The sequence below is a fragment of the Oculina patagonica genome, chromosome 6 (assembly GCF_052425735.1).
Source record: "Oculina patagonica isolate OP01 chromosome 6, crgOcupat, whole genome shotgun sequence".
Lineage (NCBI taxonomy): Eukaryota > Metazoa > Cnidaria > Anthozoa > Scleractinia > Oculinidae > Oculina > Oculina patagonica.
Genome location: NC_135763.1, coordinates 3,909,263 through 3,924,598, shown reverse-complemented (window position 1 = coordinate 3,924,598; position 15,336 = coordinate 3,909,263). Strand labels below are relative to the sequence as shown.

At 38.7% G+C, this 15,336-nt stretch overlaps 1 protein-coding gene across 1 annotated transcript; it reads left to right on the top strand.

The window, feature by feature from the left end:
• The first annotated feature begins 1,027 nt into the window (after window positions 1-1,027).
• On the top strand, window positions 1,028-11,578 carry LOC144657061 (coadhesin-like). The gene is made up of 9 exons (XM_078517354.1): window positions 1,028-1,140; window positions 1,237-1,305; window positions 5,352-5,665; window positions 6,683-6,957; window positions 7,665-7,847; window positions 8,691-8,861; window positions 9,245-9,415; window positions 10,225-10,371; window positions 11,417-11,578. Exons 3-9 carry the CDS (start codon window positions 5,373-5,375, stop codon window positions 11,419-11,421), a joined length of 1,245 nt encoding a protein of 414 aa, XP_078373480.1. The 5' UTR covers window positions 1,028-1,140; window positions 1,237-1,305; window positions 5,352-5,372; the 3' UTR covers window positions 11,422-11,578.
• Window positions 11,579-15,336: the final 3,758 nt, after the last annotated feature.

The window sequence follows — 15,336 nt, the reverse complement described above, 5'->3', positions numbered from 1 at the left end:
AAGGTTTTTAACTTTAATTTACAAGTTTTACAGCCTTGACAATGATGATTGCTTTCTCAAGAATTCTGAAAACGGTCAAGGTCTTTAGCTTTTCATATATAGTAGTTTGACGCATTGTGTCTAAGATTTCATTAAATACAGTATTAACAAAATGCTGGTTATACGCTAAAAAATGAAAATTTTACTTCACACAGGGTTCTTGGTAATGTGTTTTCTCGTAAATTATTACTGATCGTGACTGAATATGAGCACGTGGTTTAATTTTAATTTGTCCGCACTTATATGACGTCATGTGTTTCAAGTCCCGCAGAGTAGAGACGCAACCCGATGAAAGTGAGGCCATTAATCACGAATCCGCTTCGGGAAACGATTAATAAGTATCTCTTGGTCATAATCCACAGATTAGAACTGATCATTCTAACTCTATTAATCAGCAGTATCAATAGAAAGACAGCATATGCAGATCTAGAAGAGTCCGACCCCTCATTTGGTTTTAGGCACTGTTTTGATGACTTACATTCACGGGGGAGGTTGTGCTAATCATTTACCTTGGAAACACAAGACTCTCCAGTCCGTGATACACAACCCACGCATAGTAGACAAAGCTATCACGAGAAAATGGGAGAATTATTTCATCATTATCAGTTATCTAAACACAAGTCTCGGATTGGAAATATTTTTCCACTTCCCCTGATATCTACACTTATAAACAATTCTTGCGGAGCATGCTACGCAACACCGTCTACCTTATAAGTTGAAAAGTGAAAATGTTTCTTCACATAAATGTTTGAGAAAATTTGTTTTCTCATACAAAATTTAGTTATGAGCACGTGGTGTAATTTGTCTGCAGTGACAAGTGTTTTCAAATCCCGAAGAATCGTGACGCGCGCGGCAAATAAATAAGAAGGCAATTAATCACCAATCGGCTTTTTAAGAAAAGATTATTTATAGGGCTTAAAAGTGATCGTTTTGTCATAAACCACATATCAGAACTGACCATTTCAATGCAATTAATCAGTTAAGTCAAAAGTCATCAAACAACCAATAGAATTACAGACCGCATGTACATAGTCCGACCTCTCATTTGGCTCACTGTCTTCACTGATGTGAGGTTTAATCTTGTTTATCAGACAAAGTCAGGTAGGATTGGTTTCTCAAGTTGTATGTCAATTTCTTTATTTTTTTAACTAAAAGAGACTGCCACTAAAAGACCGACCGTATATTCATTTTATGCAGGTTCATTCACTCGAGTTAAGTCGCCTTCTGGAGTAGACACTGATACAAGTCACGAATAATAAACCCCAGGTAGGTAGAAAGAATCCACTGATTTCAGTATTACTGACAAATACTTTTCACTTTGCACTTTGCACTTCTCGTTTTATTGGAAAGTATCCCTGTTACAGGAAATTACCCAGAATTATGTTTCTCTGGTTACAAGGTTCATGCTTTGCACAAAGAAGCGCTTATTTTGAATGCGAAGTTGATGGTGGAACGCCGTTTTTTGAGTGTTAAATGTCCGTCGGAGTATAAGGTTTCTTTCTTGGTAGCTTACTTTTGATTTATCTGTACTTTTTATGTGATCATAGATAGGAAAAAAACTTGCTATGTCACTCTATAACAGAACATGTTAGAGAACGCGTCGCAAACGGCAAACTGAACATGAGGGAATCACTACCTTATGACTCCTTTGGCCAGCCAACGCAAGTGTGCATGTACGCAAGTTTAATTTGCGTTACCGTTTGGCAAGGGCTTTAGTTTTCGTCATTATTGTCGTTTTCGTTAAATGTTGGATTTTGGTTTTGATCACGCGCGTTTCTTATGCGCGCACTTTGGAGTATTCGAAATTGATCTAACAAGTCATAATGATAGTTTCCGTTCTCGTTAGGCCCTACTTCTCTTGCCTAATTTACAAGTTTTACAGCCTTGACAATGATGGTCTTTAGCGTTCCATATATAGTAGTTTGACGCAGTGCTTCTACCAGTGTCCTTTCTCCGTTTAGGATAACTCAACATATATATTAAGAACTTCAATGAAGTTATACTTTAAGTTAGACTTTCTCAAAGTCGTTTGCATCTCGTTTTCCAATTTCAAGTTTGCCGCCCACCCGCTAGTAAATCCGTTTCACGAACTAAATTTTTGAATGGCAAAAATAAATTGTTCTCAGTGAAAGCTTTTTTTGAGAGTTAAGTGAATATCTGGATAAGTATTCGTTACCATTTTGGTTCGGACGTGAGTGAATATTTCTATTCCTCGCCCGATGTTGTTGGAGATATTCGTCTCTGAATAATATTTTTTTATCGATCATATTGTTGTCATTGTATAAGGTGTACGGCATAGGCTTTCGATCAAAAATAATCTGTTTGACCTAGAAAAGTAAATAAAAGCCATCTTCCGTTGAGCGAAGGCATTTGGTTGCAATAAACTAACTAAATAAAAGAGACTTTCAACTCTTTAGCCCATGCTACTTTGTATTTCGCTTTTTCTGCAGAGGGCGGAAGTCGTAGTAGCGTGAATCGGCTGAACCGCTCTGATTCTAAACTGACTACCACCAGATGATAGAAATATTCAACAAGACAATACAGTAAAAACCCGCGAGTAAGAACCTAACATTTAAGAACCTGTGGGGCTAAAATTTGCAAATTAACCCTCATTTTTATAAGAACCTTTTAGCCTAAAATTTGGAAACAGGTTCTTATTTTCTAGATTAAAAATGTTTACTTTTGGGAATAAAGTTTGGATTAAGCATTACTGTGTATGTATATAATGTCATATTCTAATAATAGCCTGTTTAGGCTAACCTGGTAAATTAGGCTTTAACTCGCGGGATTTTACTGTATCTGAGAATTATTCATGCAAATCGGCTTGGTTTGGATTGGCGATGACGTAAGTTGTTGATGTTTTGCGTTCTTGCTTAGCCTTACTCGTCAACTGATCTAAACTGGCAAACGAAAAAAAATGATTAAGATAAGAACGGGAACATTGAAGAAAAAGTCAGTTTGATTCCCATTTCCTTTACACTGTTGCGGAAGTTTCCACGATTTTTCACGAAGGCTGTTTTTAGTTTTACGGGGGAGGTTGCGCAAGACATTTTTCTTCGGGCAAAAATGCTCCCCAAGACAAAACGTTTGCTAGGAAACTCAACGTCTATTTGTCAGTTCACAAAGCCCGCACCACAAAGAATAACGGCACCAGCTAACAACATCAGAGCAATTATTTATACCAATCAGTTTTTTAATACATGTATAAGCAAGATGTTCGGATAGGGAATAATATTCAAAACTATACTTATATAACAATATATAACGAAATGTATAACGAAACATTAGTTTTTAAAACACTATATCTACCTTATGAGCTAAAAACATGAAATTGAAGCTTTGCAGCATTAAGTTCCGAGGAAATGTGTTTCTCATACATTAATTGATTATGAGCACGTGGTTTTAATTTGTCAGTTGTAGGACGTTGCGTCGGTGCGACAAATGAAAGATGAGGTGAATAATCACGAAAAAGCTTCAAAAAAGATCAATGAAGGCTCTAAAGTAATCGTTTTTTCGTAAGCCACAGATCACTACAGAGACCATTTTAATGCAAATAATCACCTAAAATAATAAGATCTTTATAACGCGAAATGTCATAAATATAACAACCAATAGAAAGATCGAAGTTTAGCATATTTCACCCGCTCATTTAGTTTATAGTCATTAGGCCGTTTGCCAGAGAAAGTCTTGGTAGGATCAGTTTAAGACGCGAAATAGAAAATTCACTTAAAATCGAAAAACCGACGGGTTATCCTGACTGCCTACAAAAATTTTTCTTAACTTAAGTTGAGAAGTCAGTATCTGCAGTGCACTTTGAAACAATTAATTTACGGACATCCAAGGTGGGTAGAAAGAAATCACTGATTTTAGCGTTACCAAGAAATGCTGTATCGAGCTGTAATCTTCTGTATAGAAAGCCATCCACGCGGGATATTTTTTTGAACTTTCATTTCTTGACGAACTTAGCATGTTACAGGAACTTAGTAAGAAGTATCTTTATTGTTCAACTTCCTTTCATCTTAAGGGGTATCGAATGGTCTTTACGAGCATGCGAGCACAGCGTTTTTCTGCTAGCAACGAGCACTTTTCACAAAACTACCATCACTAAAAACCGAGCATACGAGCCCTTGTAAATATATGCACCGTGAGCACGAGTAAACGATCACCCACTAAAATTTTGCGAGCATTCCGAGCAGAAGCCTGATTTTTCAAACACTGCAAAATTTTGAGGGACCATTCATAACCCCTATCTTACCTTCATTGCTGTCCTTTCTTTTAAGAAAATCTGATGAAAAATCTGTAGAATTTCATTGGTTTTGAAGAAGACGATTTGTGGATTCAATCGCGAGTAGGTGACCCATAGCGTAGCCGCCGCGTTTTTGGAGCGAAAATTGGATAAAGTTTTCTTGGTAAAAGTCGCATAATTTTCGTCATGTTTTTCGTATTTTTTCCTGTTTTATGTTCAGTTGTAATTTTGCAACTTTTTTCTTGGGGAAATCTGGCTGTAATGTACAAAATGTATGTTCATGCATGTCCATGATTGATATCGCACGAATGCTCTAAAATGCTTCAAAGATTTAGGGGCATTACAACTCGCTAAACATTATCTTTTTGTTTTCCATCAGCTTTAAGTAAATGAAAATTTACCAAATACTGAAAATATTTTATTGTTTTTACGGGGTTTCATTAGATCTGTTTCGCCACTTTTTTTTCCCTATAAAAACTTTTCGTCTGGAAAAGAATATAGATCACTTGGATTAGCATCATCGGAAAGAGACCCAGGGGCAGTTAGTGAGGCGAGGGAAGGGCGAAACTGCGGGGAAAAAATTAAATTCGGCGAAGAAAAGTTTAAACAATAGAAAGGTGCCCCTGTTTGAAAGAGTCTTACCATGCCAGTTCCAAACAGCTTTCCGAATGCTGCCTCCTGATTGGGCAAAAAAAAAACACTTTGTATTATCTTTGTATTATTCTGCCTAATCGGCGACCAGCAGGTCTAAAGTCCTTTTGGGGAAGAAGGATTTTTTGCCAAGGTAAATCTGTGTTCTACTTCTTCTATGATTAATGCATGAAAAGCTCTCTTTCCTTGATTTGCTATGTAGCCTAAATCGTGGGAACCACTATATTTTGCCGATAGCTACGACTACGAAAACTATAAGAGAACAAAGTACGTTAGTGTAACTATCAATTAAAAATCCTTAATACTTCTCCTTACCTTTTTTTTTTACTCGTTTCTGAAATGTTCTGATAGCTTTGAAATGTAAAATGCGCCAGATGGTAGATAATTGTCTGAAATTTTCTGCTTGCATTTAGAGATTTCAGATTCAAAGAAAACCATGCGAATGCTTGTCATCATTCAGTTGCTGTTCTTATTCGGGACCAGTCCCGCGAGAGGTCAGCAGTGTGCGGAACAAGACTGGAGCAGTACGTTTGGAATAGCGGGCGATTCCATGTCCCAGTGTCAAGATGACATCTCCTATGTGAGTGGATTCAGGAGCGCGGGGTATGGAGTTATGGTGGAAGTTGGACCAGCCGTTATTAAGGCCGCCACGTGCTGTGCTGTTAATCTGCCATATTCTCAGGAGGGAAATGACTGTTATCTGGAGGAATGGTGGACGACTTTGCAAAGGTCAGTTATGAAGGCCTGCAGAATTTTCAGGAAACTGTAAATGCCCATATTCAAGTATTATATACACACTACTGCGAAAATGTGTCTAAGTACTAGTCCTGCTCTTTTTATGTTTTAGTATCATCATAACTTACTACCTTAGGCCTTTGACAATTTCTTCTTAAGTATATCATCTAAACACAATTATATATAATACTAGGCCGGCATCAAAATCAACTTACTATATCAATCGTGTTAGAACTAAATATGGCAAATTCAATTTTCACTTTTCTGATCCTTCTATCTGGAATAATTAAGATGAAGAATTGAAAAGTCTATCTCTGCATTCATTTAAGCAAACTATGAATAAGCATTTCTTAAGTACTTATGGCTAATGCTGGCTTAGTGTATTCTTTCTTCTTCTTCTTCTTCTTCTTCTTCTTCTTCTTCTTCTTCTCTGCTTTCTTTATTTTTTGCTCATTTTTTCCTGTCCCTTTTTTTTTACTTTTTTATCTAAATTACTATTTATACATACTTAATTACTGTGTACTTAATTACTTATTACTTGTCTTATCTTATTTTTTTTCGTCTTCTCTCTTTAATAATGTACAACCTAGTCATAGCAATTTAATGTTTTTGTAACTACTCAGCTCGTTTAGTTTATTTCTATTCTGAGTTTTTTGGCCTATTTTAGTTAATTTATTTTATACTATAATTATTTCTATTTATCTTTGGCATGCAAAATAAAATGGTTGTTGTTGTTGTTGTTGTTGTTAGTCTTAAAACATAGTACATTCATACCGGTATTCGATTGTATTTCTAAGAATATATTTGATTTTCCCTGATCACAGACGACTCGTGAGCAACGTGTCAACGCAGAGGTTATATATAATTTTCAGGAAACTGTAAATGTCGATATTTAAGTTCTATATACAGCCTACTGAGAATATATTTCTAAAACAGGTTAAAACGTAGTACATTCATACCGGCATTCGGTTGTATTAATCTCTAATATTTTATATAATTTTCCCTGATCAGCGATGATGTTTGGGCAGAGTGTAAACCTGGTTATTTCTTCCACGGATTTTTCACGGTTGGGCGAAATTTCTTGGCTGATATCGGCCAGGGCCAGTGCTGTAAGCCGGCTAGCGCTCCAGAAGAATACGCTGGAAACTGCGTGGACGTTGATGTGGATTTCACACAAGACGGAACAAAACAGTGTCCGGATGGGTTTTTCATGAAAGGATTGTATAAGGCAAAATGTTCTACAATTGCCTGTCTAACTCAGATCAGATGCTGCCGAATGCGTCCGGGTAAGTTAACTGTGTTGGCCAAGCGGTTTTGTAATGACTCTAGCTCGCGGTCAAACCCAAACGCAAGGTAGCCACATCTAAAAAAAATTTAAAATCAGTGATGACTTGAAATCAGAACATGAAGGCTGATTCGAGACCAGGATCTTTAAATTGAAAGGCAAGTGTCTAAAACACTATACCACAAGTATGACCACAATTTACTTTATTGGACACCATAGCCATTCTCGTCCCCAGAGTCCACGATCCTTCTGGTCTGCGCCAGGGATCAAGACCTCCGGCAAGTCCCGATTTGCGAGCATGCGAAGAGTACTTGTTCTGTATTTTCAGCCAATCGGACTTGTCAGAGTTGACAATGAGTACGTGAATCGCGGTGTTGGAAGCGGCCTGAGGTCTCGATCCCTGGCCCAGACCAGACGAATCGTGGACTCAGGGGACGAGAATGCACCATAACCAGAAAAATAACGAAATAACCAAAACTTTGATTATAAACTCTACACGAATCGGAGCTCTCATGAACTCAACCGGGGCCATTGTTTCTAAGTTTGTTGGTACGCTGTCAATCAATCAATCAATCTATCTATCTTTATTTGCCCCAATGGAAGTCAATTTTTACAGAGGTGTTGGATTTATATTTTTTACATATGTCTTATGGAGCAGGAGCTCTCAGCAGTTCTTCAGTTGATTGCGGTTCTTTCTCTCACACACAGGAAGAGTTGATGGCGGCTACTCAGAGTGGGGAGACTGGACTGACTGTCCTGTCACTTGTGGAGGCGGTACTCAAACGCGACAGCGAAGTTGTACAAACCCACCGCCATCAGGAGGAGGAAACAACTGTCTAATCCTTGGTCCGCCTGTTCAGACGCAACGTTGCAACGAAAATCCATGCCCTGGTACGTTCTCCTTAACACGCTGTACATTTCACCTAAAGATTAACGATGGGAAAAAAATGACATTATACGAGGCAAATGAAAAATGGAAAAAATTGCGATTCACAAGGAGGTTCAAATTACACCGGGGTGTAAGAATATATAAAAAAAAATGAAGAATTTATAGGAGTAACACTTATTCAGTCTTGTTTTTATACTATAGCACTTGTTAAAAAAAAGTTCGTGTGTAAAAAACACAACCCGGCAGCCCACACCCTTGATCTGAAGCACTTTTCGATCTTGAAGAAATGTCAAAGTAAACTGGACTGTCTCATTTATGAGATGTTTTTTTATTAGAGAACTTAAACTGGATCTGAACACTCAATCTGACTCTATCCGTGCAAAACTATTCACGTAGAACAATGCGTTCCTAATTTTTCTGTAGCATTACATTTAAAATACTTCACTACATTTTTCACGTTCTATTATAAAATCATATTCATAAATAGCAATCACACTTGACATTGACACTGAACTTGGAAATCGCTGTCATGAAGACAGCGAAACGTTGTTCGCTACTTTTATCGCTAGTTTTCATTTTAAAATGTGAGTAAATTTTAAAAAAATTAAACTTATAAAAAAAGGTACAAGCATTGAATGTTAAGCTAACACCTTAGTGATTAAAACTAAAATTCCCAAGCACCAATGCATACACCAGTACCATCACTAATTTTCTTCGCGCTCTATCCCTAACTCACCCGCTTAACGGTTTATATGGCGGAATTTAACCGCTTAATAAAATCGATTATATTTAATTTCAAGATAGAGTATTCTACTTACTAGTTTCATTTGCTAACGCATGCGCAGTTGATGGAGATTGGTCTGACTGGTCAGAGTGGGGTGCCTGCAGTGTTACATGCGGCGGTGGAACCCAACAGCGTAGCCGCACTTGCACCAATCCTCCTCCGTCTAATGGTGGAGCGCAATGCAGTGGGGACTCGACCGAGTCTCAAGAGTGCAATGATAACTCTTGCCCACGTGAGTAATGGAAAAACAATCTTTTTTCTTGTAGTCTATTGGACAGGTCCAGGATCATGTATCCAAGCAATAAATTAAGTGAGCAAAAAATGAGCCAAGGTCTCGTTCTTAGCTTCGGATAAGATCATAGAAGATAGGTTTGAGAGACCATAATATACAAGCACGCCACAAAGATCAAAAGGGGTTCAGTTTTTCTGCATTTTTTGTAAAGTGTAACTCTATGTCGTCTTCGAGTTGGCTTAATTTTTAGTTTTCATTTAAACGCTGTACCTTTATCTCTGTACTTTGCCTCGGAATCGCCCCCAATCCCTCTGCAATAACAGGTAACAAAACTCTATGCACGCAGTACGTGCCTATATCTTAATATTTTCTTTTTCTTCCAGCTGTGAATGGTGGTTGGAGCCCGTGGTCATCTTGGTCAGAGTGCACTTACAGCTGCGGTGGAGGAAAACAGACAAGAAACCGCAGTTGTACCAACCCTCCCCCTGCAAATGGCGGAAAAGACTGCAAGGGAAAAAAGTCAGAGGATTCGTCATGTAATAAGGACAAATGTAGTAAGTCCACTATTAGGACTGATGGCTGCTAAGTAACCACACGACTAAAGATAATATCAACGTACACAAATAAGTCAAAAAAATGTTTTGCATCTGATTACTGAAAAGACAAAATTATCAGGAGTAACCGTACCAATGAAATAGCACAGAAAACACAAATCAAAACAAACCAGAAAGTGTTTTTAATGCGCGGCCTCCTCTGGCCTGAAAATTGATAGTGATTTGAAAATCCTCTAAACCTGTTACTAATTCACTCACTTACTCATTCATCCGTCCGTCCGTCCTTTCATCCATCAGTCCATCCATCCGTCCGTCTGTCATTCCGTCCGTCCGTCCGTCCTCCGTCCTCGTCCGTCCGTCCGTTCGTCCGCCCATCCATCCATCCATCCATCCATCCATCCATCCATCCATCCATCCATCCATCCATCCATCCATCCTCCTCCGCCATCCATCCAGCCATCCATCCATCCCTTCATCCGTCAGCCAATTTTAGCTAAGGGATGGCCTCTATTAGACTAATGTATCTCATTTCCTTTGCCTTCAGAAGGGTAAAATCACAACTGCAATTCTTTCTGCAAGCAATTCAAAGCGAACGGGCATAAGTTTTAGGAAAGCATAACTTCGTGTAGACTTGCACCAAGTCGCCCTAACCGCGCGTCGAAGGACTTTGAGAAAGTCTAAACTTCGTGCAAGGGAGCCATTGCAATGATAAATTAAAAATAATTAATAGACAGCTAAATTAAACTTAGTACGGAGCGTGTCACTACAAATTTTATACCTATATTGTGTTTCTTCTTCTTCTTCTTCAGAATTCAACAAATGGAGCAAATGGGGCCCATGTAGCAAAACTTGTGGTGGTGGAAAAAAAGAAAGGACAAGGACATGTAAAAGTACTAGTCCTCCACCTTGCAAAGGAAAAACCATAAAGACAAAGAAATGTGCGAAAAAGGCCTGCAGTGAGTATCTTTACTTAGGCCCCGTCCACACTGACCCGGGTAAATTTTTGAAAACGATACGCTTCATTAGTAAGTAAAAGTAAAGTCTTTTTTTAACGAGGGTAGCACTAAAATAACATAAAAAACCAGTGGCCCTCTAAAATTGATAACAATAAAATATAAAAATACACTTTTTCACGCTCAAGTCCAAACGCTCATTGGTGAGCGTTTTTGAAAAGCTCCGTTTTCGGTGACCGAAAACGCCGTTTCAGTGTGGACGGTTGGCCTAACCGGAGAAAAAAAGATGCGTTTTCAAATTTACCCGGGTCAGTGTGGACCAACAGTGTCTATCTCTGTTCTCCAGATATGTCCAGGATTGAACGCTAATGATATGCACGTTTCTTATGACAGGCATCACAAAGTGTCCTCATTAATAAAAGTTCACCAAAACACACCTGTCAAATCTGTCAAATATGAAGTAATATGAAAATGTCAAATAACACAGTCAAACATGAAGTACTCATTGCGTTCAATCCTGGACATAAGTGAATGCAATGGCTATGGTCTAAGACCAAATAAAATTACAAATGGTAGTTACTATAGACACCATTTCGATTTTCCGTATCCGAAAAATAGCTGAGCCCGTGATTTGCCTTGTCAGATGTTGCTTAGTAGACTGATATGACGTCATGTTTAAGCGACAAGCTGCCGAGAAATATATTAGAATTGGAATCAATTCTAGTACTTAAGGATCTAAAACAAAAAGCACCATCGAATCTCTTTCGCCTTCTTTGTCATTTTCTTCTTTACCTCCCGCCTCGAATAGCTACGCTAATTGCGGGAGGTGAAAGACATTGCACATAACATGCTTGTGTAAAATAAAGTTTTGTTGTTGTTGGTTTTGTTGTTGGACTAGCCCAGTTCCTTGGCACCGCTTACCTATTTTCTGACTTCCGGTTAAACTGAGATACCGGAAGTCAGAGACCGGAGACGAGGAGCCAAAGAACTGGAGTATAAAACGGCGAGATGAAGATCAACAAGGTTTTCTGCCATTTTATTTTTGCAGAATAAAGCAAAAGACGCCTGACGGGGACATGAAAAACGGCGGTGCAAGATGTTCTAACATTGGAATAGTATAGGTCAGCTTTGGAATAATAAAGGAGTAATAATTATCGGAATGTAATAACCTTGAAGTTCTTGAAAGAAATAAAGTTTGTGGGCTCAATCATTTGAGAGTGATCGTCCTCATTTAGAAACAAAAAACAGTTTTCATTCGGCTATCAACTTCGTTGGCGGCCGTTCAATCCACTTTCCCTTCCATGGCCAGCTCCTCTGCTTCATATAACAGCCTCGTCCCGGGCCTCATAGTGTGCTCCATTTAACTGGTGCATAACTGACATACTCAATCCAAAACGTCTAGAATTAACTACTGGAGTTTACTGCCAGGTAAATGTCAATTTAGTGTGCCGTCAATTGACTACATGGAATGTGGAACGCCTTTTTTTGCTTGTGAAACGTGATCTGCTAAATAGCCCTGAATCATGATTTTCTTACTTCCATTTATGAGTTAAACTGCCTTCAGTGTTTATCTGCCACCTTTTGCCATAACAAAACACTATTTACCATCATTCAAGAAAATGAGATTCTTTGGTTGAAATTGGTCACATAAATTGTCGCAATATTTGCCGTACCGAACTACGCATCATCAGTTTCACTCTCCACCGTATCAGAAAAATCTGCTGGGAATTAACGCAGAGATTAGAGAGATAAGCTTGACGTTATAAGGCAAACTCAAACGCAGTTTGCCTTCATTTTGCTACCTTTTTTCTCTATCCCTCCTATGGTCACATTCAAAACAAAACTACTCGCGCCACGGACGGCAGAGGAACTCGCGGGAAAGCCTAACCTCTCTAATATTAATTTGTTTATAAACTTTCGTGGCTGGTCGACGCTGTTTCGTCTCCCGAGACTATGGACAAAGTGTGTATAGCTTGAGGTGCTCAGTCAGAGTATTTTTGAGTCGGAGAGTTGGCTTAACACCCAGCGAGCAGAGTTTCTTTCAAGACTTTTAAAAATTTTTTTCGGGAGCGAATTTTGGGGCTCCGCGCGCGGCGCGCCAGCGGAGCACCTGGGTAAGGGAATGGGTAAACCCATGAAGGCGAAAAAATTTGTTTATCGAGTGAGCATACGCGCCCTGCGCCTACAGACTCTCGGGGAGGGGAAGGGGAGTCACAAGGCAACCCGACCAGGGGCGGAGAATATCATCTTTTATTTTTTTCTCAAGCATCTCAGCGGTCCGGAATCCTGAATCCTTTAATCTGATTGGCTAATTGCGCGCGCTCCAGCGGTCCGGTTTTTCTCATCCGGACTCCGCATACGGACCGCTCACGGCGCGAAATCATTTTGCACTTTTGAGTCTAACGAACACATGAAAGTTTTGCTCTCCAAAGACAAAAATGGCATCACCATCCATTGTTAATGCTAAAGGACAAAAAGCAGTGGAATTAAAGGCCTCAAAGTTCTTCAAAAGGCGAGGTATTTCTCAACAAAATCGAGTTGTAGTTTACCGTTCGCAGTTTGCTGTTGTTTGTTCATCTCGCAATGATTTTCACGCCATTGCGGTAAAATTCATTCGGTTTTTTAGACTCTATCTATCTGCTAAACTGCATTGTTTATCTGTCACTTTTTGCTTAAACAGAACACTATTTACCATCATTCAAGGAAATGAGATTCTTTGATTAAAAACGGACAAATTAATTATCACAATATTGTGCCGTACGTAGACGCTACGCATTTCATTCAGTTTGGCACTGTTTATCAGAAGAAGAATCAACGCAGAGATTATTAATAATGGTAATAGGACTGAGTGGAGTCCAATTCGGTCTGTAATCAACGAGTGATTTACAAAATCGGACGACCGCGAAGCGGGAGTCCGATTTTTAACGATAATAAAATTGGTCCGAAGTCCATTCAATTAACAAAAAAAAAATAAAACAAATTAAACTAATCTTCTTTAACGCCTAACATAACATTCTCCACGAAATAAACATCAGCGCGCGCAAAATGACGCGTACTGTCCATTCACTGTCCATTACAAGATACGCGTACACTTCCATTGCTAACGGTGCGAAGATTTGATTAATTTGTTAAATACAAGTGTATTAATAGCTTGTTAAACTGCTTTTCGGTCAAAGAGTATTTTTGAATCAGAAAAATAGGCTTAGCAAAGTTGCAAAGCTTCTATCAAGACTTTTCAAAACATTTAAGCTTATAGAGAATTGTTCGGGAAGCCGAAATCGATTTAAAAGTGTTAGGTTTTGTGGCATATTTGTGCTATATTTTAGTATGATTTCATTCACTTTCCTTAACTTTCTGCAGTGTAAATTAAGCTGAACATTTCTTGAGTACTGTTCATTTTAAGCGAAGCTATTTTATTCGGAATTAATGTCTTGCTTAATGCTTGACTCTTGCTTGTCGATCAAGTCGCACTCGACATTGAAATCAAATCCGCGCGTATACAAACAAAGATTTTGTGACAGACTTTTTCACGGTTTCTTAAAGCCAAACAAACTTAATTAGAAAAAAAAAATAAAAACGTTATTTACCGGCCTAGGTCGGTCCGTATTGGGAAAAACTGTGCCCTCGGTCTTGAGCACGGCCCTCGGCCTGCGGCCTCGGGCCGTACTCAAGACCTCGGGTACAGTTTTTCCCAATACGGACCTCCCGGCCGGCAAATAACATATATTTATTTTTTTCTTTGTTCGAGGGCGGGCGGTATTCTACAAATCCTGCGATCTGATAATAGGTTCCGGGAGCGGGCGGTATTCTCCAATCCGGCCCGCTCACAGCGGGCAGTATCCGTTGCGAGATGAATCGTCGAGTGTACTTTCCGCGCGAAATCATTTTGCTGCGTTGTACGAACGAACACATGAAAGATTTGCTCAGCAAAATCGAAATAGCCGCTCACCAACTGTTGTAAATGCGAAAAGACAGAATAGAAGTGGAATTAAAGCCTCGAAGTTCTTCTAAAGGCGAGTGTTTATTTTGTTTATCGACAAATTTAAGTTCTAGTTGATAGTTTGTTGAGTTTGTGGTTGTTTGTGCATTTTGTAATCATTTTCACGCCATAACGATAAGCTGCGCCGGTTTTAAACTTCAATTTTGAGTTAAAACTGTCTTTTTATCGGCTACTTTTTTTTGCCAAAACAAGACACTAGTTGCCATCATTCAAGAAAATTACATTTGTTAATTAAAAACAACCAAAATAATTCTCACAATATTGTGCCGTACGTCCAAACTTCGCATTTCATTCAGTTTCACTTTCGCACTGTTTATCACAAATTATTATTCAACAGATGCGCGCGCTGCCCATATATGGTCAAAATGTTAACGATATCTGTCATCCGTACATAACAGATATCCTGCGATATTCGTGGGTTGCGAAGATTCGTCCGAAATCTTGTAAAGCGCGGCACAATTACAGTTTTTCTATGTGCAAAATGTGTTTCGTTGACAATTTGTTGAATAATAAAACAATTATCCTGCTCAATCTTGCGGAATATCGTCTGATTTTAGCCAACTCGGCCTACGGCCTCGTCGGCTAAGTATCAGGCGATATTCCGCGCGATTTCGCAGGATAATTGTTAATTATGCGAATCAACGCAGAGCTTATTAATTCGTTAAATACAAGTGTGTATAGCTATACCGAAACTGTCTTTCCGTCAGATAGTATTTTTTTGTCGAAGAAATTCTCAAACTTAGTATCCTGCGAACAGTTCATCGCATTCATCGGGAAGCCGAAATCGGCGTTTAGTTTAATTTTGTCAATGATAATGCTTTGGCTCGATTTTACATTTATGATATATTTACTACTTCAATTTCTTTGACTGAATCTCTTCAGTGTTAATTTAATATGCTGAACCTTTCTGTAAATACGGTTCATTTAATTCATTTCGAACTAAATAACAAACAGCATTTTACACTCTT

Coding starts and splice junctions, on each gene's coding strand:
- LOC144657061 (XM_078517354.1), top strand. CDS start 5,373: ATGCGAATGCTTGTCATCATTCAGTTGCTGTTCTTATTCGGGACCAGT. Junction 5,666..6,682: donor TGGTGGACGACTTTGCAAAG/GTCAGTTATGAA, acceptor TTCCCTGATCAG/CGATGATGTTTGGGCAGAGT. Junction 8,862..9,244: donor CAATGATAACTCTTGCCCAC/GTGAGTAATGGA, acceptor TTTTTCTTCCAG/CTGTGAATGGTGGTTGGAGC.